We start from the raw sequence: 24,465 nt of genomic DNA, 5'->3' as shown, positions 1-24,465 counted from the left end.
TATAAAGTTTCATTTTCTAGTCTGATGGGTTTCAAGATAGATATCTGACTTTAAACTTGTCACTGTTCCTAAATTGTTCCTATGCTTCAGGCAAATGTAATTCTGTGGGAAATTCCACATTTATGAGACAGGAGGAAACAGGCAAGTTGTTTAAAAATAAAAATAAATGGCAGCTGTCTGGAGGGGTCTGAATGTTTGAAGTAGTCCCAGATGAGACTGATTAGTGATGGTGAGTTGGCCAAAGGTGTCTGATAACCATTATCACACAGCCTTTCCACTTACCACCACCACGTGTGTTATAGAAGGTATTATCATAATTGTTTTTGATACTGTTTAATTCTTGCACTATGCATCTATATTGTAAAACACACTATTTGGAGATTCATAAGTGACTGGAAAAATATTGGTTTTTTTAAATAAATTGTACACGTATATATTTTAGTATATTGGAAGTTTTTAAGTCCTCCATTTAAAAAAAGATAATGTTTAACAACAGTGCAAGAAACTAAAACCCCCCACAGGCTTTTGGGTTTAACTCTCAAGGTCAACTGATATCATTAGACTTACATGAACTCACTTAAAGTTACAGCAGGGAAATCATGTTAGGAAATATGGGTCAAGTCATCAAGCAGTAATAAAGCTGTTACCTCCAGACTTAGTATTTGAAACATTCTTTGAAACCTGTCATAGTTTAGTATTTCCATTATTAGAATGACATTTAACAATGAAGTATATCATTTAAATGACTTTAAAAAACCAAAGGCCACTTAAAATGAATATCAAGTCAAATGTATCAGGAAAAAAGTTACAGACCAAATAACATCACATTTTATTTAGTCGATAGCCATTTTGTCCCTATACATAAGACATGAATGAAAAAAAGTGGAGAAAACTTCTTAAGCTTCAGGGTAATGAAATAACGATGCTATTTAGAGAGCTTCAGAAAGGTTTTTGTATGGCAACTGATATGGGCCTACATTTTGTATGGCAACTCATACGCAGCATATGAGTACCAAAGAATAAATTATATGTAAATATGAATTACAGTGCCAAATCCACATCAAATGGATGAAGTGACATCATCAAGCATCATCAAGCAGATGAACTCACAAATGTAAGTCACTCAAATAGCACAATCATAAGCACGGTATAAAAATTTATGTTGTGATATCCTCAAATGTATATTCTCATTTACAGTTTAGGGAGAAAGAAAAGGAGGACTTGTGGCACCTTAGAGATGAACAAATTTATTTGAGCATAAGCTTTTGTGAGCTACAGCTCACTTCATCGGATGCATTCAGTGGAAAATACAGTGGGGAGATTTATATACATAGAGAACATGAAACAGTGGGTGTTACCATACACACTAGGGAGAGATTTTCAAAAGTGCTCAGCTTTTGACTGACTAACTTTGCTCCCGATTAAATCAACAGGAGCTTTATAACTGATTTGAAAGGGAGCTGGGTTAGACCAGTGCCAAATGCTTTTGAAAATCCCACCCTAAATTGTTTTCATGAAGAGAATTTAAGCTTGTGTGACAACTTTGGTATTCCAAGTACCTCCACGTGCTTCAAAAAAGGAAAGATTAGATACAAACTGAATACTCATTATACTTGCACAAACCCTTGGCATTAGAACCTGTTTAACTAAGCACAAGGATTGGTGCAACAGTGCTGGCCCTTATTCTTTTCAGAAGCTGCCAGTCGTCCAGATGAACTGATAAAGACAATCACCAGACACTGCCAGAAGGGATTAAAAGGCCAAAAACCCATCCCTATCAACTGCTGATTCAGTGTCTCCCCTCTGTCTATCTTCCGCTCCTGATTTCACAATCCAAACACTCCTCACAGTGCTTCTCGATGGATCATTCTTATATGGATCATTATTAAATTCTAGCAACCCTGTTACCCTCTAGCCCCTGCACAGAATTAGATGGAGCTACTACAGAGGCAGCTGCGCAGACAAGCAGGGGACAGCCAAAACAGATCTTTGGGGCTGCTAGCAGGAATAGGCACACACATGCTAGAACATCCACATTGCCTGTATGCTGTCTGGGTTACTGGGGACCCAAACAATTTTTCAGGAGTTAAAAGGAAAGTTTCTGAACACCTTCAAACACTGTTTTATTATATAATGTATATATTGTTTCAAACAATCATAAGAATCAACCGAAGTGGTGTCGCTTTTTGTACATTTGTTTTATTTCTGGATTTTTAAATTACATTGAATTCAGTAAAGGTGTTATATTTCATTTATACAGGTATTCCACACATACTAAATAAAATTTACATTTCCATAAGTTAAATTTAGGGCTAAAAAATAAATGGCTGAGTGTCCTTTTAAAGAGCTAAGTAGAATAGAGTACAGTTTAAATGAATAATGCATTTTTTTAAAAATGGAACAAAGTAATATAAGTGGGGCACATTAATTCCCAAGCACATTAAATGTATTGTCATGTAGGTGCCCACTGGGAATAATTTATGCAACTTCTATTAAGAAAATATTTTAAATTTAAATTTGCATATTTTGCTCATTGGGACTAACCTTGCCAGGATCCTTTTTGGAGGTGCCAAGCCCTCTGCTGTGGACTTTATAAAATGTCCACTTAGCAGGAAAAATAATGAAACACATACATGGGTAAAAAGAAAAGGAGTACTTGTGGCACCTTAGAGACTAACCAATTTATTTGAGCATAAGCTTTTGTGAGCTACAGCTGACTTCATCGGACACATACTGCGGAAGTGATCGGATGCATACTGCTTCACTTCCGCAGCATGCATCTGATGAAGTGAGCTGAAGAAGATTCATGTGGACACTCTGCCACGCAGGACAAAAACAGGACATGGCTAGGATTGGAGAGGTAGGGGGTTGGGGAAAAGAGAGAGACACACAGGAGAGGTATATTCCTCTCCAGAAACTACAGAAGGATATACCACTCTGTGACACTCCCACACCCCTCCAAGAGTTCACAGTGTGTTATCAACAGATGGGGTACAGTAAAAAGGGGAATTACAACCAGAATGAGCCAGAAAGGTGATATGGGGATTGTGACCCTAGATATCCATGGATCCCTAGCTTTTTCAGGCTGTGGCCTCCCTATACCCTGATGGACCCCCCCACGCTGGGTGAATGAGCTGACCCAGAAATATTGCATTAGTGAGTTCCACTTCTTGGGTTTGAGAGGAGGGCTCAAAATACTTCACAAAACAGTAAACTTGGAGGTAAGACGTACAAGAAAGCATTTATATAAGGGTTTCCCACTTATTTTAGATGGCTTTAGAAATGTAGATAGTTGGGATGAGCCTCCAAGCTATTCACCTATTAGCAATAATTACAATTGATTTAAAATATCTTAAGACATTCCCATGCTTCACCTACAACACCACTGCCTTCCTATAACTATAAATGTAGATAATTGGAAAGAGATTTAACTAAAAAAAGAAAAACAAATATGAGACCAACAGTGGTCATACTAAAAATACCTTTGGGGAAAAAAATTAAGCCATATATAAACGGGGAAGGACTAGCTGAGATAGATGTCAGGGGAAAGGAAATTCCACATCCAAAGTCTCCGCACACAGCAAAGGCCAACCCAAAAAGCAACAGAGTGGAATTCTAGAGCACAACTAATCAATAAAAAGGAAACTTCAACAAGGCTGTTTTCAATATAGCCAGGGCCTACACCATTAAGGGAATTAGAAACCCAGGGGCCAATTTAAAATTAATCCACCACTTTATAGGCAGCCAATGTAAAGAACAAAAAGATGGAGGGGCATAATATGATTGTTCAAAACAATGAGCAAGGATACTGCTTCAAGCAACAGAGGGGCAAAACTGGAAGGAGTCATGCTATTAGGGAATTAGAGACACAAGCCTCATGGGCAGGGGACTGCAAAGTATTAGAAAGCTAAGACAACCTGCACATATTATGTACAAAGGTTCCCAAATAAGCAAACTCACACACTCACTCATCCCACACATGGCTTTCCACAGTCAGATCAGTGCTTGCTTTAACAATAACTGAGATGAGTTATGTCTCTAATTGGCCTTAGTATTAACACTCCTGTATGACCACATAAAATCACTGTACAGGCAATGAAATTCCAGGCAACCTCAGAGGCTTTTGTAGTTTATATTTTTTTAAATCATGGTTATCCTTTTAAGAGCTTCCTAAAGCAAGAGGCCATATTAAACTCCTAGTAGCACTAAACCAATTGTTCTATAAAGTCAAGTAGAATTACGATGGCACATCAGTTCCACTACAGCTAAAGACTAGGTGGACTTTCCAGTACAAATCCTTTATTAGTGCTTCAATCATTTCAAAACAAGTCAGTTGTTTTACAGCTTATTTCCTAGGGAGTATTGCCAATTTCTAAGGGAAGTGGGTGGGAAGGACACTTTTAAACAACTTGGAAAAGCTGGTGATGAGCAGTATAAGTAAGGGCAGGTCTACACTACCGCTTAAGTCGATCTAACTTATGTTGCTCACGGGTATGAAAAAGCCCCTCCCTGCCTGAGAAACGCAAGTTTCACACTGTCCACACCGCTTTCCCACTGACATAGCTTCTGTTTCTCACCGAGGTGGAGTAATTATGCTAATGGCAGAGCGTTCTCCCATTGGCATAGTGCGTCTTCACCAGACATGCTACAGCAACGCAGCTGCATCGATGCAGCTGTGCCGATGTAGCGCTGTAGTGTAGACTTGCCCTCAGTGACATGTAATGCGACTCCAAATACCACTGCACTCAACTGCATTACATGAGACCGAGTGAGTAATCAGTGTCAATTACAGATTGAATAGGAAAAATTCATTTTTAATTTATATTTATACGGTTAGGCCCCCTGCACTTGAATCCATGGAGCTGGGCCCCTATGACTGCAGGGAGACCCACCAAAGTCACTGGGGCTCTGCTGCATGGATCAGATTGCAGGATCAGGGCTTTAGTCTCTGAAAGCTAACAAGTGCCTTCAGAATATTTCAGGAAATGAAAACTGGAAATAAAATCAAGAATGCCTTTATAGTTGTTTGAGAATTAGGTGAAGAGAACGCATCTGAGCTGTTAAAATATTTGTATTATGGTTGTGATAATATGTCCATAAGGTATTCATGAGAAAGTACTCTCATATCCGTACTTCTCAAGACTATGCTCTCCCGTGTATAACACTCATGGAGCGTGGCTGGAACAAACTTTTGTACAAGTTCCCCTTGTGAATTAAATTCATACTTGCAGTACAGGAGCACTACATTATCCATAAAGTGCTCCTCTCCCTGCCTCATATACCCAGCACTTGAGAGGCCTTTTGTTGGGTAGAAAGTGAATAGGGATTTCAACTGAATCTGGTCCTAAACTGTTTTTCCACAGCTCAATTGGCTGAACAACCTACCATTGCAATTGCAAAGCCAGTCGGCTTCACTAGAGAGGAATAGCTACTGCTCTAAATGGACACCTGAAATGAAATCTGTATAGCACCCTGAGAATGCCTATGTTTGTACGTCAGGTTCTCATTTACAGTTGAGGCATTAAAATAGACTTTGAGGTTGATTGGTTCTTCTAGACCAGTGGAATTAGGCACTCTAAGTACCTTAGTATTTGGAGTATGACAGTGCAGACAGTACAGATGGCAAAACAATTAATATAGATACAAATAAATTATAATAAACCAATTCTTTTTATTTTTCAGTGGAAGTTTTGAGTTTGTGTTACTACAGACAGACTTGCCATAAATTTGTTGCTACATTTATATTTAATATGTTTAAAAGAGGGATGAAATAGACTTTAGAAATGCTGGTGAAATATTTATAAAACCACAAAGAAACTATGTAACTGGAAGAGAGGAAAATAACATAGCTCACACATGTTATTAAATATACAAGTCTACCTTTTAACCTGACAGTTTCCCAATTGAGTACACTGCCAGCATGCAATTGAGTACACTGCCAGCATGTCACAGATCTGCAACACCTGAGATGGCAGGGGGGGAAAAGTGATTAAAAGAGGGTGCAATAATGTAATTCTGTCTTTAACATGTTCATCCCAAAATACTCTTGCACATCTGTTCCACACAAAGGCATCCTCTACTACACAAGTTTCTAACAAGTTTCTCCCCTTCATGAAAATATCAGCAAAACACTCTTTCAAGGATTGCACTAAAGTTCAGGATTTCTTCCCTCCTTTTCTCATTATTTCAATATATTCAAGTGCCACAGATGAAAATTTCACAAACCATATGCCACAAAGAGCAACTTAGATGTGGCATTAAAACAATGTCCAGAAAGTCTATAAGCCTGTGGTAATGTCATCTAGTGAATGCTAATTATGGTGGAAAAGACACTGTATAGACACCAATTCATCTGAATAGTAAATGTGATAATAGAATCCACTGATCCTTTCTCAGTGTTTTTATATATACACATACATAAGTTATGCACATAACTGCTTTGCTGATTGGGGCCTATAATTCTATATCCTGCTATTTCAAAAATACAAAACATAGTAGTTTATTCAAATCCTCTGGCCTAGAACAATACTGCTATATTACTGTGTATCGGGGTAGTTGCAGTACCAACCTTAGTTCTGAATTTCTCTACATTTCTGATTTTGCCATTCTTACAGTTAATTAAAAACACATTTACAACAATATCTGCCACATTGCTGCAAAATGTGAAGATTTGAACTGTGCGTATTGATAATTTTAAAATATGCTGAGGGTTAAAAACTGAAATACTTACCTATACCTGCTATTATTTTATAAAGATGATTTGCTGAAAAATGGATTAACAGGAGCAGAAAGTCAACTGTGACCAAGATGATGCAAAGGATAACAGAAATCCATTCTTGCAACCGTTTACCTAAAAAAGAGAAAAAATAAGAAAAAATAAATTTAGTGCAAACTGAATGGAGAGGAGGAAGGAGAAGAACACCGCGGAAGAAAGCGGTGGGAAAGAAGTAAAGGAGGAAAAGAAGAAAAAACTACAAGTATATTACAAACACTATTTGTCCTACTAAAAAACTATTTGTCCTACTACTGTGATTCCTTAATAAATCTTGCCCAGAACATAGATGTTAAAGGTATGCAAGTGACTGGATCAGAAGAAAAAGAAATAACCAATTGCAGTCAGCAAAGTCATCTGCTCAAGGTCTAATGTTTATAATGAGGAAAATAACGCTTGGGTATGGAACCTGACTATCCCAAGGAACTCTCCCATCTTGAAAGCAGTCAACTGCTAGTCTGCATAAAGAAAGGATTAAGCGGAGCTGAAGTTAACCTGTTATTCACTGAGGAGCAAGGTAGTGCTCAAGCAATCCGTCAGAAAACATAAAATAAGGCCTCAGTCTTGCCAAGGGATCCACTGTACTTTTTCTATCTTAGAATCATAGAATATCAGAGTTGGAAGGGACCTCTGGAGGTCATCTAGTCCAACCCCCTGCCCAGAGCAGGACCAATCCCCAACTAAATCATCCCAGCCAGGGCTTTGTCAAGCCTGACCTTAAAAACTTCTAAGGAAGGGGATTCCACCACCTCCCTAGGTAACGCATTCCAGTGTTTCACCACCCTCCTAGTGAAAAAGTTTTTCCTAATATCCAACCTAAATCTCCCCCACTGCAACTTGAGACCATTACTCCTTGTCCTATCATTTGCTATCACTGAGAATAGTCTAGATCCATCCTCTTTGGATCCACCTTTCAGGTAGTTGAAAGCAGCTATCAAATCCCCCCTCACTCTTCTCTTCTGTAGACTAAACAATCCCAGTTCCCTCAGCCTCTCCTCATAAATCATGTGTTCCAGACCCCTAATCATTTTTGTTGCCTTTCGCTGGACTCTCTCTCCAATTTTTCCACATCCTCCTTGTAGTGTGGGGCCCAAAACTGGACACAGTACTCCAGATGAGGCCTCACCAATGTCGAATAGAGGGGAACGATCACGTCCCTCAATCTGCTGGCAATGCCCGTACTTATACATCCGAAAATGCCATTGGCCTTCTTGACAACAAGGGCACACTGTTGACTCATATCCAGCTTCTCGTCCACTGTCACCCCTAGGTCCTTCTCTGCAGAACTGCTGCCTCACCATTCGGTCCCTAGTCTATAGCGGAGCATTGGATTCTTCCATCCTAAGTGCAGGACTCTGCACTTGTCCTCCTTGAACCTTATCAGAATTCTTTTGGCCCAATCCTCCAATTTGTCTAGGTCCCTCTGTATCCTATCCCTACCCTCCAGCGTATCTACCTCTCCTCCCAGTTTAGTGTCATTTGCAAACTTGCTGAGGCTGCAATCCACACCATCCTCCAGATCATTTATGAAGATATTGAACAAAACCGGCCCCAGGACCGACCCTTGGGGCACTCCGCTAGATACCGGCTGCCAACTAGACATGGAGCCATTGATCACTACCCGTTGAGCCCGACAATCTAGCCAACTTTCTACCCACCTTGTAGTGCATCCATCCAGCCCATAGTTCTTTAACTTGCTGACAAGAATACTGTGGGAGACCATGTCAAAAGCTTTGCTAAAGTCAAGGAATAACACGTCCACTGCTTTCCCTTCATCCACAGAACCAGTTATCTCATCATAGAAGGCAATTAGATTAGTCAGGCATGACTTGCCCTTGGTGAATCCATGCTGACTGTTCCTGATCACTTTCCTCTCATCTAAGTGCTTCAGAATTGATTCCTTGAGGACCTGCTCCATGATTTTTCCGGGGACTGAGGTGAGGCTGACTGGCCTGTAGTTCCCAGGATCCTCCTTCTTCCCTTTTTTAAAGATTGGCATTACATTAGCCTTTTTCCAGTCTTCCGGGATTTCCCCTGATCGCCATGAGTTTTCAAAGATAATGGCCAATGGCTCTGCAATCACATCACCAATTCCTTTAGCACTCTCGGATGCAACGCATCCAGCCCCATGGACTTGTGCACATCCAGCTTTTCTAAATAGTCCCAAACCACTTCTTTCTTCACAGAGGGCTGGCCACCTCCTCCCCATGCTGTGCTGCCCAGTGCAGTAGTCTGGGAGCTGACCTTGTTCATGAAGAGAGAGGCAAAAAAGGCATTGAGTACATTAGCTTTTTCCACATCCTCTGTCACTAGGTTGTCACCCTCATTCAGTAAGGGGCCCACACTTTCCTCGGCTTTCTTCTTATTGCTAACATACCTGAAGAAACCCTTCTTGTTACTCTTAACATCTCTCGCTAGCTGCAAATCCAGGTGTGATTTAGCCTTCCTGATTTCACTCCTACATGCCCGAGCAATATTTTTATACTCACCCCTGGTCATTTGTCCAATCTTCCACTTCTTGTAAGCCTCTTTTTTGTGTTTAAGATCAGCAAGGATTTCACTGTTAAGCCAAGCTGGTCGCCTGCCATATTTACTATTCTTTCTACACATCGGGATGGTTTGTCCCTGTAACCACAATAAGGATTCTTTAAAATACAGCCAGCTCTCCTGGACTCCTTTCTCCCTCATGTTATTCTCCCAGGGGATCCTGCCCATCAGTTCCCGGAGGGAGTCAAAGTCTGCTTTTCTGAAGTCCAGGGTCCATATTCTGCTGCTTTCCTTTCTTCCTTGTGTCAGGATCCTGAACTCGACCATCTCGTGGTCACTGCCTCCCAGGTTCCCATCCACTTTTGCTTCCCCTACTAATTCTTCCCAGTTTGTGAGCAGCAGGTCAAGAAGAGCTCCACCCCAGTTGGTTCCTCCAGCACTTGCACCAGGAAATTGTCCCCTACATTTTCCAAAAACTTCCTGGATTGTCTGTGCACCGCTGTATTGCTCTCCCAGCAGATATCAGGATGATTGAAGTCGCCCATGAGAACCAGGGCGTGCGATCTAGTAGCTTCTGCGAGTTGCCGGAAGAAAGCCTCGTCCACCTCATCCCCCTGGTCCGGTGGTCTACAGCAGACTCCCACCACGACATCACCCTTGTTGCTCACGCTTCTAAACTTAATCCAGAGACTCTCAGGTTTTTCTGCAGTTTCATACTTGAGCTCTGAGCAGTCATACTGCTCCCTTACATACAATGCAACTCCCCCACCTTTTCTGGCCTCCCTGTCCTTCCTGAACAGTTTATACCCATCCACGACAGTACTCCAGTCATGCGAGTTATCCCACCCTGTCTCTGTTATTCCAATCACATCATAATTCCTTGACTTTGCCAGGACCTCCAGTTCTCCCTGCTTGTTTCCCAGGCTTTGTGCATTTGTATATAGGCACTTGAGATAACCCGCTGATCGCCCCTCATTCTCAGTATGAGGCAGGAGCCCTCCCCTCTCACACGCTCCTGCTCGTGCTCCCTCCCGGTATCCCGCTTCCCCACCTACCTCAGGGCTTTGGTCTCCTTCCCCCGGTGAACCTAGTTTAAAGCCCTCCTCACTAGCCCTCTTCTCAATATGTGAGGTATTTTCCAAGAAGCTGAGAGAAGAGAGACATCTTGTTACTTTGGTCCATTAGACCTTAAGAACCCCTCATAAAAAAAGTGGACTAGCCTCTGCCTTCCGTTTATCATCTCTCTAAGGAGGTCATGGGAGGAAAGTGCTAGGACTTATTCATTAAAATTGTGTTTTCTAAGTTTTCTACTCCTTTTAAATAATATAAATCCTAAATAAATAAAATGTAGCATGGAAGACGGTGCATCAGGTGCAAACCTAAGTGTCAATGTCACCCACACATGGGGTCTTCTGCAGTGTCATGGTACCAAATCTTGTCCTGCCACAGTTTAGTAACGCCTCAGATTACCTACAGCAGAGGCAAGTGCCACAAGCTTCAGCTGTAAAGGCTCTAACACAGTGGTGGGCAACTTGTGGTCCATCAGGATAATCCGCTGGTGGGCCACCAAACAGTTTGTTTACGTTTGCATGGCCGCCCGTAGTGCCCAGTGGCTGCGGTTTGCCATTCCTGGCCAATGAGAGCTGTGGGAAGCAGCGGCCAGCATGTCCCTGCGACCTGCGCTGTTTCCCGCAGCTCCCATTGGCTAGGAACGGTGAAGTGCGGCCACTGGGAGCTGCGGGCAGCTGTGCAAATGTAAACAAACTGTCTGGCAGCCCACCAGTGGATTACCATGATGGGCCGCAGGCTGCCTACCACTGCTCTAGCACCCGGCTGACCCCAATATACACTCTTCCACTGCCTTCAACTCAACGTTCTGCCCTGGGCCACAGACATCCTACTTCTGAGATTCACTTCTCCCACCTGGCCTCCTAACGGCCAAAGAATCTCCTCCTGGGTTTATGGCCCATCTTCCTCCTCAGCTGGAGGTTTAGAGCAGCAGAACAACCACCATTAGCAGGCTCCCCATACTGCTGTCTGCTGACCAGACACTGCTCTTCAGCTCACCAATCCACAAGGAGCCCAACCCTAAACTTCCAAATTCCACCTCTGATACTTCTCCCAAGCCATTCAAGACGACGGAGCTAGCCATATTAAGGCCTGCAGTCAATTTACCTGATTCAAATTACTTAAAGGGGGCACAGACTTTAGAAACTATCCACAGCTGGTGTAAAATCATGTCATCTTTGAACTCAATGAAGCTATCCTGATTTACACCAGCCAACGATCTGGCCCCAGAATTAAATCATCAAAAATCTTAATTCTCAGGCAGACTCAGAGAGAGATGACAAACTGAGGGCAGACGCTAGTCTAATCCTTATAATTCAGGTTATGTAAGGACTAACTGCCTCGACTAACAAAAACATCTCTTCTTGCACCTTCTGAAAAAATCACCACACAGGCTGAGAGTACAGGAAAAGTGAAAGTATTATTAATTAATGACAGTATTGACTTTGAAGAAGCGCACAGAAATTAGTTAACTCTTTTCAGAAGATCTTGCACTGACTTGCTGGAAATGTAATTAGATGGAAATGGTCCAATTAGCCACCTCTCCTTATTACAGTGCCACCAACTGACTCTTTGTAAAACCCTAGTTACTGAATTCAGGCTATATAGTTTTGCTGAATTTAAAGAAGCCTTCATAGAAATTGAGAACTTGATTCTGCTCCCATTGACTTCACTGGTGCATGACTGAGTGTTTTAAGATTGTTCTACGCCAAGTTAAAACGTCAATGTTACAGATATCTATTAAGAAATTTAGAAGCTTTTAATTGCATAAGAACCTACAAGTATAGAAAGCTGGCACCATAAACATCATGCTAAACACAGTGTAGTAGAATCAACCTTCAAATGCATATTACACTAGTTTTTGCATTTGGAATTAAGTTCCAACATCACATATAGCATAATATTAAATCTCACACAGTGTACTATACGCAATTCTCTACTGGCCCAATCTACTAAAATGATTTATGCACAGAAAGTTTAACTGTATAATAGGGAGACTGCTGCACATTTGCTCCTTCACAAAGAACTCTTGTCATGCAAGTCACTGGTATAAATGCTGTTTGGGCAGATTTTAGACTGGTAAGAGATTTAGAATTTTAAAATAAACCCACCTTCTTTCAGTGCAAAAGGACAACAAACACACTAAATGGAATGTATACCATTTCTTGTGCACAAACAAATATATTTTATGGCAATCACATCACAAAAAAACCTCACCAGCATTAAATAAGAGACCTGCCATAACACAGCCTGTTACTCCTCAGAGTATCAGGTAATTAAAATATGATTTTGCCATACTGAAGCACTTTCACCCCCTCGCAGTCAGCAACGCCCTCCCTCCTCACTGTATTCATGGTGTTTGTTTTAACAGATTACCTGCACGCCTGTCAATACGTTGATGAACAAATATAGGAGCATTTATGATTAAGATGCCTCTATTCTTCTACATAAAAATAAATACTTACAAGGAAATGTGTTCAGGTTTGTTTTGGTTTCTGCTCTCTGTTTCGTTCGGGAAAAGCGTAAATAAAATTACTGAAAACATTTTTGTGTTTCCTACTTGCAAATATAGAAAAACTTTTGTTTGAAAGGCCTGATTCTGCAAACGGTCTGCCCTCAAAACTTCCCACTGATATCTTGATTGGATACAAGCTACTCATATGACCATTTATGGCTGTAACAGAAATTCAAGAAACATTGCTAGAATGAGCAGATACCAAAAATATGGAGTTGTTTGTTAGCAAGTAGAATTTATATCAATGAAGAAACTATCTTCCACCATTCTGTACATTTAAGTAAGCTTGAAACATTCAGTAACTATAAAATTAGAACCTGATATTTTCCATTTTATTTTGTCTAAGCACGTGTTTCTCTCTCATTTTAGAGTCTCCACCGATTTTCATAAAGTTTCCAATAAAAATGATTTTGTTGAAGCTACAATAAAACAGGGTCTCAAACCCACAATTTAAAGCACATGAAACAACAAAATTACATGGGATTCCAGTATAGCTGTGAAAAGGGGACTGCACAATTTGCTACCAAGCGCCTTTCTCTCACCCCTCCAATCCTGTACCCTTTTACCCTCAGCATCCACCCTCTCCCCTGTTGAAATCAAGAATGCAGAGTAGATATTAAAATTAACTAATACAGTAAGTGAACTGAAGAATTAGTGCCAGTCTAGCAAATTAAACAAGGGAATAACATAATTTTCCCCCCCATTTTTTCCTTTTTTATTACCAACAAATTAGAGGGCTCCAGTAGATTTTATCAAATACTGAGCTCTCCACTCTCTTTCTCAAGCTGTATAAATGCCTTGAACTCCCAAAAGAACATCGCCATTCCTTAGCCCCATGTAGTTCTCTTTCATTTACCCACTTCCACAGCACCATTTTCAAAGATTTGTTACAGCCAAAGGGAACAAAGTGGAAATCCTGAAAGGATCTCTGCAGATTTTTCCAGAATTTTTACTCTGCCCCCTCCACCAACTGTCCATAAGACCTCAACTCCCCTGCTGCCTATATCCTTTATGGATGACTCCTAAGATACTTAAAGATTAAAACAAAGGACAAGCCTCACAAGTCTTCCACAGAAATGCCAGCCATAATAGTTTAGTCACACTATCTGAACACAAAAGGGAAGCCTTACCTTACCTTTGAAGTTGCAAGCCTTAGTCAAGTCCAGAAAACAGAAGATAGGCACGACAAAAACATTATATAATTTGTTTCATTACCTACACCCATGCAGACTCATGCTATACAATCTGAGCAGACACACTAAATAAAAAAACAGGTCTCATCTATTAAGTTCAATATATTTCATTTAAAAAAAATAGTATTAAGCTATGCTAAAATAAAATTTATAAACATCTTCATGGAGCAACATTGCAAACATGTAGGAAATAAGAAAAATGTCTCTTTAATGCACAAGCCTTTCAAAACTGGGCCCCAAGTGTTGCGAGAGGCTAACTACAATAGATAGCCTGCAGGCTCCTTTAGAACTGTACAGGCACGGAACGTAAAAAAGAACTACAGTGCTTCTATAGCAGCATCAATTCCAATTGAAGCAAAATAATAGGAAAGAGCACAATATTCTACACTTGTATCACAAAAGGCTAAATTTCAAATATTTGTGTACGGTCACTCAGCCAGATGCTAAAAAAAACAGTCATATGTATTTTTTAAATATGATCACATTTTGCAAACTGCAGACTTCTAATTCACATATGTCTAATTGATGGCAATTTTTCCCCCCCGTTTAAGATACCATTTGCTTTGCTTTCAAATGAGCCACAATTTCTAACTATTTCTGTGGTGCATTTTAACCTAAATAAATCTATGCAGGTATACTTTTGTAATCACTTATTTTGCAGTTTACTAACCTCTACTATCAATTGTATATAGATATGAGATTCCTCGGTGCTCTGGCACAGGACTGCTTTCTTTGAGTAGAACTGTGCCTACAGGGCCATCTCTGTAAGGGTTCACCACTGGTAGATGCTGTGGTCATTATGGTCACACAACTACATTGACTGTGCCATACTTAAAGCTTTCTGTATGTGAACGAAGAGCAGATATGTATAGCGATCACAGACTGAGGTGCTCCTAAACAATGGGCCAGTGTCACAACTGGACTGAGATCAGAAGGTAGCATGCAAAGTCATATGGATGGAAGCCTCACTAAAATGACTGGTCAAAACCACCAAGTCCCAGTGTCCTTTATGGAGCCAAACTAAATGCTAGAGATTGCAAGAAACTTCCTAAACTATGAAAGTGCAAAAGTTGCTTAAGATCCAGTCTCCTCCTCTACTGTGTGAGGGAAGAGGGTACGAATTACTTTACAGGAGGAAGCAAAAAGATCACTGAAAGCAGACAGCCTGGGTGAAGGTCCAAGGCACCAAAGGCTGTCTCTGAACCTCAATCTACAGGACAGAGAAGCATTCTCTCTCTCTAAGGCTATGTCTACACTGCAAATTACTTCAGTATAATTTACGTTGCTAAGGGGTGTGAATAATTCACATCCAGAGTGACATAAATTATACCAACCTAAGTGTCTATGTAAACAGTGCTATATCGGCGGGACAGCTTCTTCTGCCGATATAGCTACAACCTCTCACAGAGGCAGGAGTTATTAAGCAGACAGCAGAACTCCCTCTAGTTGGCTTAAAGCATCTTCACCAGAATATCACCTAGTCTGACCTCCTGTATAACACAGGGCACAGAATTTTACTTAGCAATTCCTGCGTTGAGTTCAGCAACTTTTGGATGAACTAGGATATCTTTTAAAAAGGCATCCAGTCTTGAAGTCATGATTTAAAGTGACAAAGAATCAACCACTTCCCTAGGTAAGTTATACCAATGGTTAATTATCCTGCGTTCATGACTGTATGCAGTTCAAAACTATTCTGCTCAGGAGACATACTGAAGTTAATACAGAACAGTCTAATCTGCCAGTTCCAGCTGACTTTGAGAAATAAATTTATACTAAGGAGATAGGGCACAACATACTCCCTTGCATAAGAGCAGGAAGTGATATACTGTCTCATATTGGTGAATGTTACTACCTATTTCTCTCTCAAGATCAATGGTGGGCAACCTGAGGCACGTGGCCCATCAGGATAATCCACTGACGGGTTGCGTGACAGTGTTTACATTGACCATCTGCAGGCACAGCTGCCCGCAGCTCCCAGTGGCCGCGGTTTGCCATTCCCGGCCAATGGGAGTTGCGGGAAGCGGCATGGGCTGCAGGGATGTGCTGGCCGCCGCTTCCCACAAGTCCCATTGGCCGTGAACGGTGAACTGCAGCCACTGGGAGGTGTGGGCGGCCGTGCCTGCCGACAATCAACGTAAACACTGTCTCGCAGCCCGCCAGCGGATTACCCTGACAGGCTGCAGGTTGCCCACCGCTGCTCTAGATTCTTATATCTAACACCACAGGATAGACTTTGATTCCTTAAAATATGTGCCCATTACTGTGTCCGATAGGCATCAGCCACGTAACCCAATACAGAGTGTCAGGTTTGGAAAGAGTACCTTTTCATGTTCATGTACTGGGTGTCACAGTGAGCTGAGACACAAGTAACAAATAACACGCACACACTAACAAATGAAGACCAAGTGACATGATGTACAATACACAATCAAATTCTGTAAATTAATGATAGTGTGTCTAGAATATACTGTACTTGAAAATAAACTAAAATAGGTTTAAAAGCATGAATTTTCAGCCACGTCTTTTAAGATGCCAATTGTATGAGACTACCACTACACAAGATATAACAAATATCTAACAAACCTCTTGTTAATTGATTTACCCACCTTTAATCTTTTAAGGCTAGACAATGCAATGAATAATACATTCAAAAAATATAAACACTTTTCATCCCAAAGTACTTTAGAAACTTTGGTTGTTGTAAAACAGGGGTTCTCAAACTTCATTGCACCATGACCCTTTTGGACAATAAAAATTACTATGCAACCCGAGGAGTGGGGATTGAAGCCTGAGCCAGCCCAAGCCCCCTAGTGGGGAGGGGGCCAAAGCCGAAGCCCAAGGGCTTCATCCCCAGGCAGGGGGCTAGGGTTGCCAGGAGTCTGGTTTTCGACTGCAATGCCTGGTCAAAAAGGGACCCTGGCAGTTCCAGTCAGCACCGCCAGCCAGGCTGTTAAAAGTCCGGTCAACAGTGGAGCAGAGTCCCAGGGCTAAGGCAGGCTCTGCATTGCTCCTGGAAGCAGCCCCCAGGTCCCTGTGGCCCCCTAGGTGCTGGGGCAGCCATGGACTGGGAGGTTCCACACACTGCCCCCGTCCTGACTACCAGCTCCACAGCTCCCATTGGCCAGAAACTGCGACCAATATGCACTGTGGGGGGCGGCACCATGCAGATCCACCTGCCTGCCCATGCACCTAGAGGCTGCAGGGATCTGGTGGCCACTTCCTCAGAGCTGCAGTAAGCTCTGCTGGGACCCCACACCCGAACCCCCTGGTCCAACCCAGAGTCCCCTCCCACACCCCAAACCCTTCATCCCCAGCCCCACCCCAGAGCCTGCAGTCCCAGCCCAAAGCCCATACCCCCTCCTGCACCCGAACTCCCTTTCCCAGCTCAGTGAAAGTAAGTGAAAGTGGGGAAGAGTGAGCGACAGAGTCAAGTGAGGATAGAGTGAGCGGGGATGGGGCCTCGGAGAAAGGGTGGGGCACGGGTGTTCGGTTTTGTGTGATTAGAAAGTTGGCAACCCTACAGGGGGCCTGTAACAGGAGTCCTGATGCCCAGGGCTAAAGCCCTTGGGCTTTGGTCTCAGGCCTCAGCAATTCTAAACCAGCCCTGGCAACCACATTAGAATGGGGCCGTGACCCACTTTGGGGTCCCGACCCATAGATTGAGAACCGCTGTTGCAAAAAAATGACTGAGTAGCACGAATAATTTAACCCAACTGTGAAACGCCGTTAATTTGAGTTCAAATTCATTTGAGTTCAAACTTAGAAATACTGGACTTTTGAAACAAAACCCCCTTTTAGGAATATAGTCCTACGTTAGACATGGGTGAACTATGATTTTAAATTGAGATCAGATGTTGGCATGGATAATTGGTTCAAAACATGTGACCAAAAAAGAATGAACTCATGAGAAAGGGGATTGTTTGTGTTAAAATTGTAGAGACCCTGGGAATATCAGTGTAATCTTATTTAAGGTTTGGGTGTAGGAAATAGAAATTTAAAAAACTATGGTTAATTGGGTACCCCCAAGTGCAGTAAAAAATTGGTTTGTTTAATTAGGCAGAAATATGGCAAAGTTAGACCAGAAGAAAATCACAAAGAGAGCAGATTTCACTGTTTCATCTGGTCTTAGTTAATAACTAGCAATGATTGTACTTGTTTGTTATAATGTAAAAAAAGCAAGGTTTTGTAGGGGTTTCTTTGTCAGAGCTTTTCCTTACCCCTCCTGAATCACACCATGATGGGAAGGTATCTCCCAGACCGGATTCTGTTGCAACTATTTTGGCCAATACTAATAACAGTATTGTGGCTAGGATATAGAATAAAAGACTGTAAGTATATATTTATATTGGTATTTTGGATGTAATCAACACTTGGTTTTGGACTAATAAAGGAATACTTGTGTGGAAATTGAGTCATGGAAAATCTTAATAAAATTATTAGGAAAATTATTTCCAGCACTTAGGTCAGGTAGACTGGAAGGCACAATTGCTTATAAAAACCTAGTCACAGTAATGTTTAAGATGGACTTTCAAATGACTAATTCACCTTCTTCCCCAAAAGCAAAAGCAACCAGATTTTAAACAACATCATAATATATTTTTCTGACAAGACTCAATTGAACATCTGCATGTCAGTTAAATAAAAAGTTTAAATACATTTGAAACGATATTTGGTTAATTTATAGATAACTATACACACCCAAAATACATGTCTATATCCCCAGAATGGTTAACTAAAGTTTTAATCAGTTAAAATACTATAATATTCTAAATTTCCACATTAAATCTGAAGCGGTCTACATTAGAGAAATTTTCACTGAAGCAATGATTGATGTAGTTACACTGATGCACATCCCTAAATTAAACTAGACACGTAATTCACACTGAAGTAAACCCAACTTTATACTAGTGAAACATGTCTATGTTGGGGAATTACATTAGCCTAACTGTACCAAATTAGCTACAGAAGAGCAAACTTCCCTAATGTAGACTGGGCCTTATTTACTCCTCAAAAAAAAACAAACAAACCAGGGAAAAATAAAATCCACCACATAACAGAATACATTAGAAGATCCAAACACCAGACATGCATCCTTACCTGGTATAAGTTTTTATTCAACATGTAGTGTTCAATATTGATCTTAGATACATGGGGGCGCATCTCCAAACATCTTGTAACTATTGTCATAGTAGCTGATTTTGCAAACTACGGTTACACACCAGTATCTGATGTCAACATTACACATAATGCACTTTTAAAAGTATTCGCCTCTCTCTTTGTATACTATCTTTTTCTCCATTAAACAGATGTGATCCAGAATTTAGGAGCTTTGCATTCATCATGATTCAAAGCCCTCATTTGTTTAAGAAAAATCTCTCTATGTCCATGTGTTTCTTTAAAATGCATGTTCTAATAACCCTGTTTCCCACGTAGCAGACAGCTGAATTGGCAGACGAGATTTTTGTGAAATAGACAACTCCAGAAGAACTCAGACCTGAGGGAATACCACAATTTATTAACTCAGATTGTGAAACATTACATTTATTACTCTTCTATCAACACGGAGCTGTTCCATAAAGGTAAATTTGGAATTAGAAAGCTGTGTTAAAAAGGCCGCTGAAGGAAGTTTAATGCAGTAGATCATAAAATTGTAACATGTTTACTCAATTCCAAAGACTTTCAAATTTACTTTAATTAAAAAAAAACCCTCCTCCCATGCTTCAGCATCCAACTTTGACGTTATCAATTCAAAAACTAAATAAAAATATATATTTGAAAGATTCTCTTACAACTGACCAGTAAGCAACTCAGTGAACATTGCTGGCTTTCAAATGATATTTAAGTCTTGGAGAGAAAAAACTCTTCCAAAGAATAATAGACTTTTTTTATTTTATCTTCAATGGTCGTATTTCCATAATATGAACTGCTTGATAGTCCCTTTCCCTTTAAATTATTTTTTAACCATACAGGCAGTCACATCTGATTTCTGATTTTCCTTACCTTACTTTTCCTTTCAATTACTTCAGTTCTTAATACGAACAATAAGAGTGCTCATCGCATGTCCTCTGTGGGACTCCTGGAACTTAGATACTCTATAGACAGGTGCATAGACAAGGATTCAAAGTCTTTGTTCCACTGTCCAGACAGAATATGTTTAATCTTTTTTCTACCTTTTCTATGCCATTTAAACTTTAACCTAGTAGTAAGTTTTACTGCCTTGATTCACAATTCAAAGGTTTAAAGATGAAAAGTCCTTGCCTTGGAACATAGCTTGAAAACTTCATTCTTAGTCTTTATTTCTTTTGAACTTCTTCTTGCGGTTTTTGTCTTTATTTTTCCAGGGTTCCAACTTTACAGTATAGCACTTTCCAAACCTAGCAGCAGGGCTACTCAGAGGGAAGAAAAGTGGAGCAAAAGTCACTGGAACCAGCTCACCCTAATGGAAAAATATTTAAATTGCTGACTGAGGCTACATCGTTTCTGATGTAGAGGGTTAGTCGGTGCATTTTTTTTCCGTATAACAAGCTACTGCAAGTCCCTTATATACCAATTACATACATACATCTTGATCTGCTAAGGCATCAAATGTGGGACAAGGACGAAAACAAAGTAGTAGTGGAACCACGCTTTGCAACATGCCCAACTTTTCCCATAAATTCATTATTTCATTATTCACAATTTTGAAATAATAATCACTCGCAAATGTGGAAGAACAGCAAGTTTATATGTATCAAGCTGGTTGGGTGTCTGATATGAAACACCCTGTATGAGGAGGAACCGTTCAAAGAGTTGTTAAAATATCCTTCATTCAGTGCAGCTAAAACATCCAGGTTCTGGAAAATTCAATAACTTTCCTGCGGTGTAAATGGTGTTTATGGAACACATGTGCCTCTAGGATGTTTGCAGGACCTACTTGTGGGCTGAAAGCAGCAGGGGGAAATGTCTGGTCTTATGGGACATGTAAAGTAAAGAGACTGAGCACAGAGTCATTCTGCTCCAAGAGTATTTCTTTTTATTTATTATCAGTGTAATAGTCCTGCCCTGTGCACAGGTAATTCAACAACATCAACAACCCCTCTGTTACATGGGTGGCAACGGAGGGCTCATATATAAACCTCCCAACCCATTAAAACAGCCCCATTCCCAATTTACAGCCCATTCCTCTGGCCCCTTGTGTGGCTGCACAGGGGATCTGTTGTTACTGTGGTCCTAGGCACTATAACTATTACTGCTACTCACCACAGATGAGAGCTCTCTTAAGAAATGGGAGGTTTCACTATTTACCCCCAACCTGTCTCTTCACCTATACATTGGTTTAGGGAAGAGGGAGTGCTGGAGACTGTATATTGCCCGCTTGCTCTCACACAATGAATTCCCCTTCAAAACGATCGGCTAGGAGACCTCAGTTTAAGGCTTCCTCAACAGACTTAGTCAGCTATGAAAACCAGTATTTCCTCCCCCACTGCTGGGAAATCTGTAAGGCCTGGAGAATGCTCCCCAAAGTGCAATTACCATATACAGCAGTCGAAGTAGAGGATGTGCAGTCTGCACTTCAGGGCATGGGTCTTGTACAGGTGACTACATAAAAATAAAACCAGCTTTATACAGTGAGAGACATGGGGCTGCAAGTTGCTTGGAATAAGGAGCAGCCCCCAGAGCCAGTGTTCCAAGGCAGGCCATGGAGTTTTCAAGGGCTCTACAACCTTTGAAGATAGAGCCCAGTGCTGGCCAAAACTATCTGGTCTCTATCACTAATAGCCTTCACATCCCATCACACTAAACCCAGATTTGACACCAAACCATCAGAAAGGTATTTCTAACCATTCTGGTGCCATTAAATTTTCACATCAAAACCATATCATATTTTTAAAAATATTTTCTCAAATGTAAAAATGCAACATTTTAAGAGTGGCCTCTAAATTATACCACGACTTTATTAAAATTACCTTCATCCATGGGTACTTCGAGATCAAGAATTCAGGGGCAGTCATAAGATGCTTCAAGAAAGTAAAGATTGCTTGTAGATGCTGTTACATTTTCTCACATTGTTCAAGTTATTTTAGTGTTACTATGTACTCTTTGATAAAATTATCGCTATCGGTTGAAAGGGAGATCTAATGAATGTCCTCTTCAACAAGGTGAAAGCCATCATGAAGGCAGGATTACAGCACACAGACTGTCAGGTAGCAATGTGATAAAGCTACTATTACAAGCACAAATCCGGAAGCTATAAAAAGCATTTAAAGTAATTATGTAAAGGATATGCCCTCACACTCTGCCATTTAAATACCATTTAATTCATCATTTAAATTTACTAACAGATGTAAACTCGGATCAAACACAAAAACGATGTCAATCAGTGCATTCTCTGTTCTTTTCAAGAAATTTCAATTTTAATTTATTCAGTCAGCACAACTTTCTAAAGTGCTTTATTCACTATTAAATTTAGATTTACAGCTAGACAATTAAAAATTTAAAGGGCATATGTACACTATACTTAGTCACAGTATATTTTTTAATTGGAAAAGTTGGTAAAGGTCTTCCTAACCCTCAGGAAGGAGGCCCTTGAAGAGTGGAGTGGAGGACCAGACAAAAGTACAATAGGATTGTGCTTTGGGAGGGCGAGCCAAAGGTGTTGTCCAAACTAGAACAAAATTAGTTCTCAAAAATGGTTCAAAGTCCTTCTCAATCCCTTTTTGGCCTATTTTTGTGGAGCTTTCCATATGCTGAGCAGTTCACCAACATTATCTCCATGCCTTCTTGCATTTTCACTATTTCCCCATGAATTGGATCGGTCTCATTTAGGGCACAATCCAGAAAATACCTCCCACTAGTCCCATGTTCATCACTGTGTATATATATATATATATATATATATATATATATATATATATATATATATATATATATATATATATATATATTTGGGAGGGGATGGTGCAGCAGGTGAATTAATAGGAAACAAGGTGAGGCAGGAAAAGACAGGGGACATTGAAAAGGAAGGAAAGGGAGGGAAGAAGACAGGAGAGATGGAAGAAGCATGGAGTCTGGCAGTGGAAGGATTGAATCTACCTAGAGTTTTATAGTGCCACCCATCACTGGTATCCAAGCACCTTCCACATAATAGCAATAGCTATGGACTTCATTGAGTCTCTGACACGTCTCCCTTTTCAGGGTCAAAACTCTTCTTGAGGTACAGAGACTGTGAGGGAAGAGATCAAAGCAATCAGCCAATCAGAGGAGGAAAGAACAGCCAGAGTCCACACTGGAGAAAAAAGGTTGTGATCATGTGTAGAGCCCTGCAAATCCATGAATATCCACAGATGTGGATATCCATAGACCATTTTTGCAGATCACAGATCAGATGCGGGTACAAGTTTTGTATCTGCACAGGGCTCTAATCACGTGCATCCAGACCTTTCTGAATACACCCTTGTGCTGCTGCCACCTCCACTACAATCCTTTGCTCACCTCTTTCCCCCCCTCTAGGGCTTTTCTTTTAAGACTAGCACAAATAAAAATAAAACCAAGATTACATGATTCAAAGGAAAGATATCAAGACACTAACAAGAAAGAAAAAATGAGAGAGTGCCAGATGAGTCATTGCCATGCCTTAACCACACTGCCATAACTCTGCTCATGGACCTTAACTACACCTCTGACATAGGTATGCGCATCTCACTTGCGCCTTTACTACATCAGCTGGGTTCTAGACGGCAGTGTATTTTTATACTGTTGTGCACAACGTAATCCACAGAAACAGAGTCTGTGAGTTTCTCCTCCAGGGGCTGTAAGATTAGCCGAGGAATATGTAAACGAAAGGAAGACTACAGAAATATACAAGATGTCGTTTGAAAATCCTGCAGAGAGATTTTTTTTCTTCGCTTATATATAAAAGAAGGCCTGATGGGTTTGAGGTTTTTTCTGCTTGTTTTATACTTGAGAAATATGAGATACCTCAAGTCCGTTCTTCCCAGATCTTGCTGAATGACCTATAGATCATATATTTTGAACTTGAACACTTTAATGGAAGAGTGAGGAAAATATTCCTTTCTCCCAATGTCAGCTGAAGAATAAGTATTAACCCCACACACAAAAATTTTAACACAGCAATTTAAAATTTCTTTCCCCTCTCATTTCCTCTGCATTCCTTCTCTTGGCTCTTGTGTTGTCATCATTTCACTAGTTCTCTCGTAATCATACAGTTTTCCAAACACAACATGACTCAAATCTCCAGTGTAAAAAACAAGCAGAAAACAAACCTTTTAAGCACCTTCTACATTATAAAGCAGCAATAATGGGCACAAACTGATTTTTTTCACCTTGTAGGTCATTTTTTAACAAAAAGGAGACGAGTTGAATCGTGAATGATGGAGGCATGATGTTATGAGTTTTCATGGTATTTGAGAATTTTCTCATCTTGTTGCTCT

The 24,465-nt window shown here is 40.6% G+C and overlaps 1 protein-coding gene across 1 annotated transcript in view; it reads right to left on the bottom strand.

Annotated features, from left to right (window-relative positions):
• LOC140896499 (plasmanylethanolamine desaturase 1) overlaps positions 1–24,465 on the bottom strand; it is a 77,612-nt gene that overhangs the window by 29,312 nt on the left and 23,835 nt on the right. Inside the window, exon 3 of the mRNA XM_073308424.2 lies at positions 6,731–6,850. Coding sequence (XP_073164525.1) covers positions 6,731–6,850 — 120 coding nt within the window. The remainder of the gene's footprint in view (positions 1–6,730; positions 6,851–24,465) is intronic.

The sequence above is a fragment of the Lepidochelys kempii genome, chromosome 12 (assembly GCF_965140285.1).
Source record: "Lepidochelys kempii isolate rLepKem1 chromosome 12, rLepKem1.hap1, whole genome shotgun sequence".
Lineage (NCBI taxonomy): Eukaryota > Metazoa > Chordata > Testudines > Cheloniidae > Lepidochelys > Lepidochelys kempii.
The sequence above is the reverse complement of the archived record's forward strand: the minus strand, read 5'-3'. Positions and strand labels throughout refer to the sequence as shown.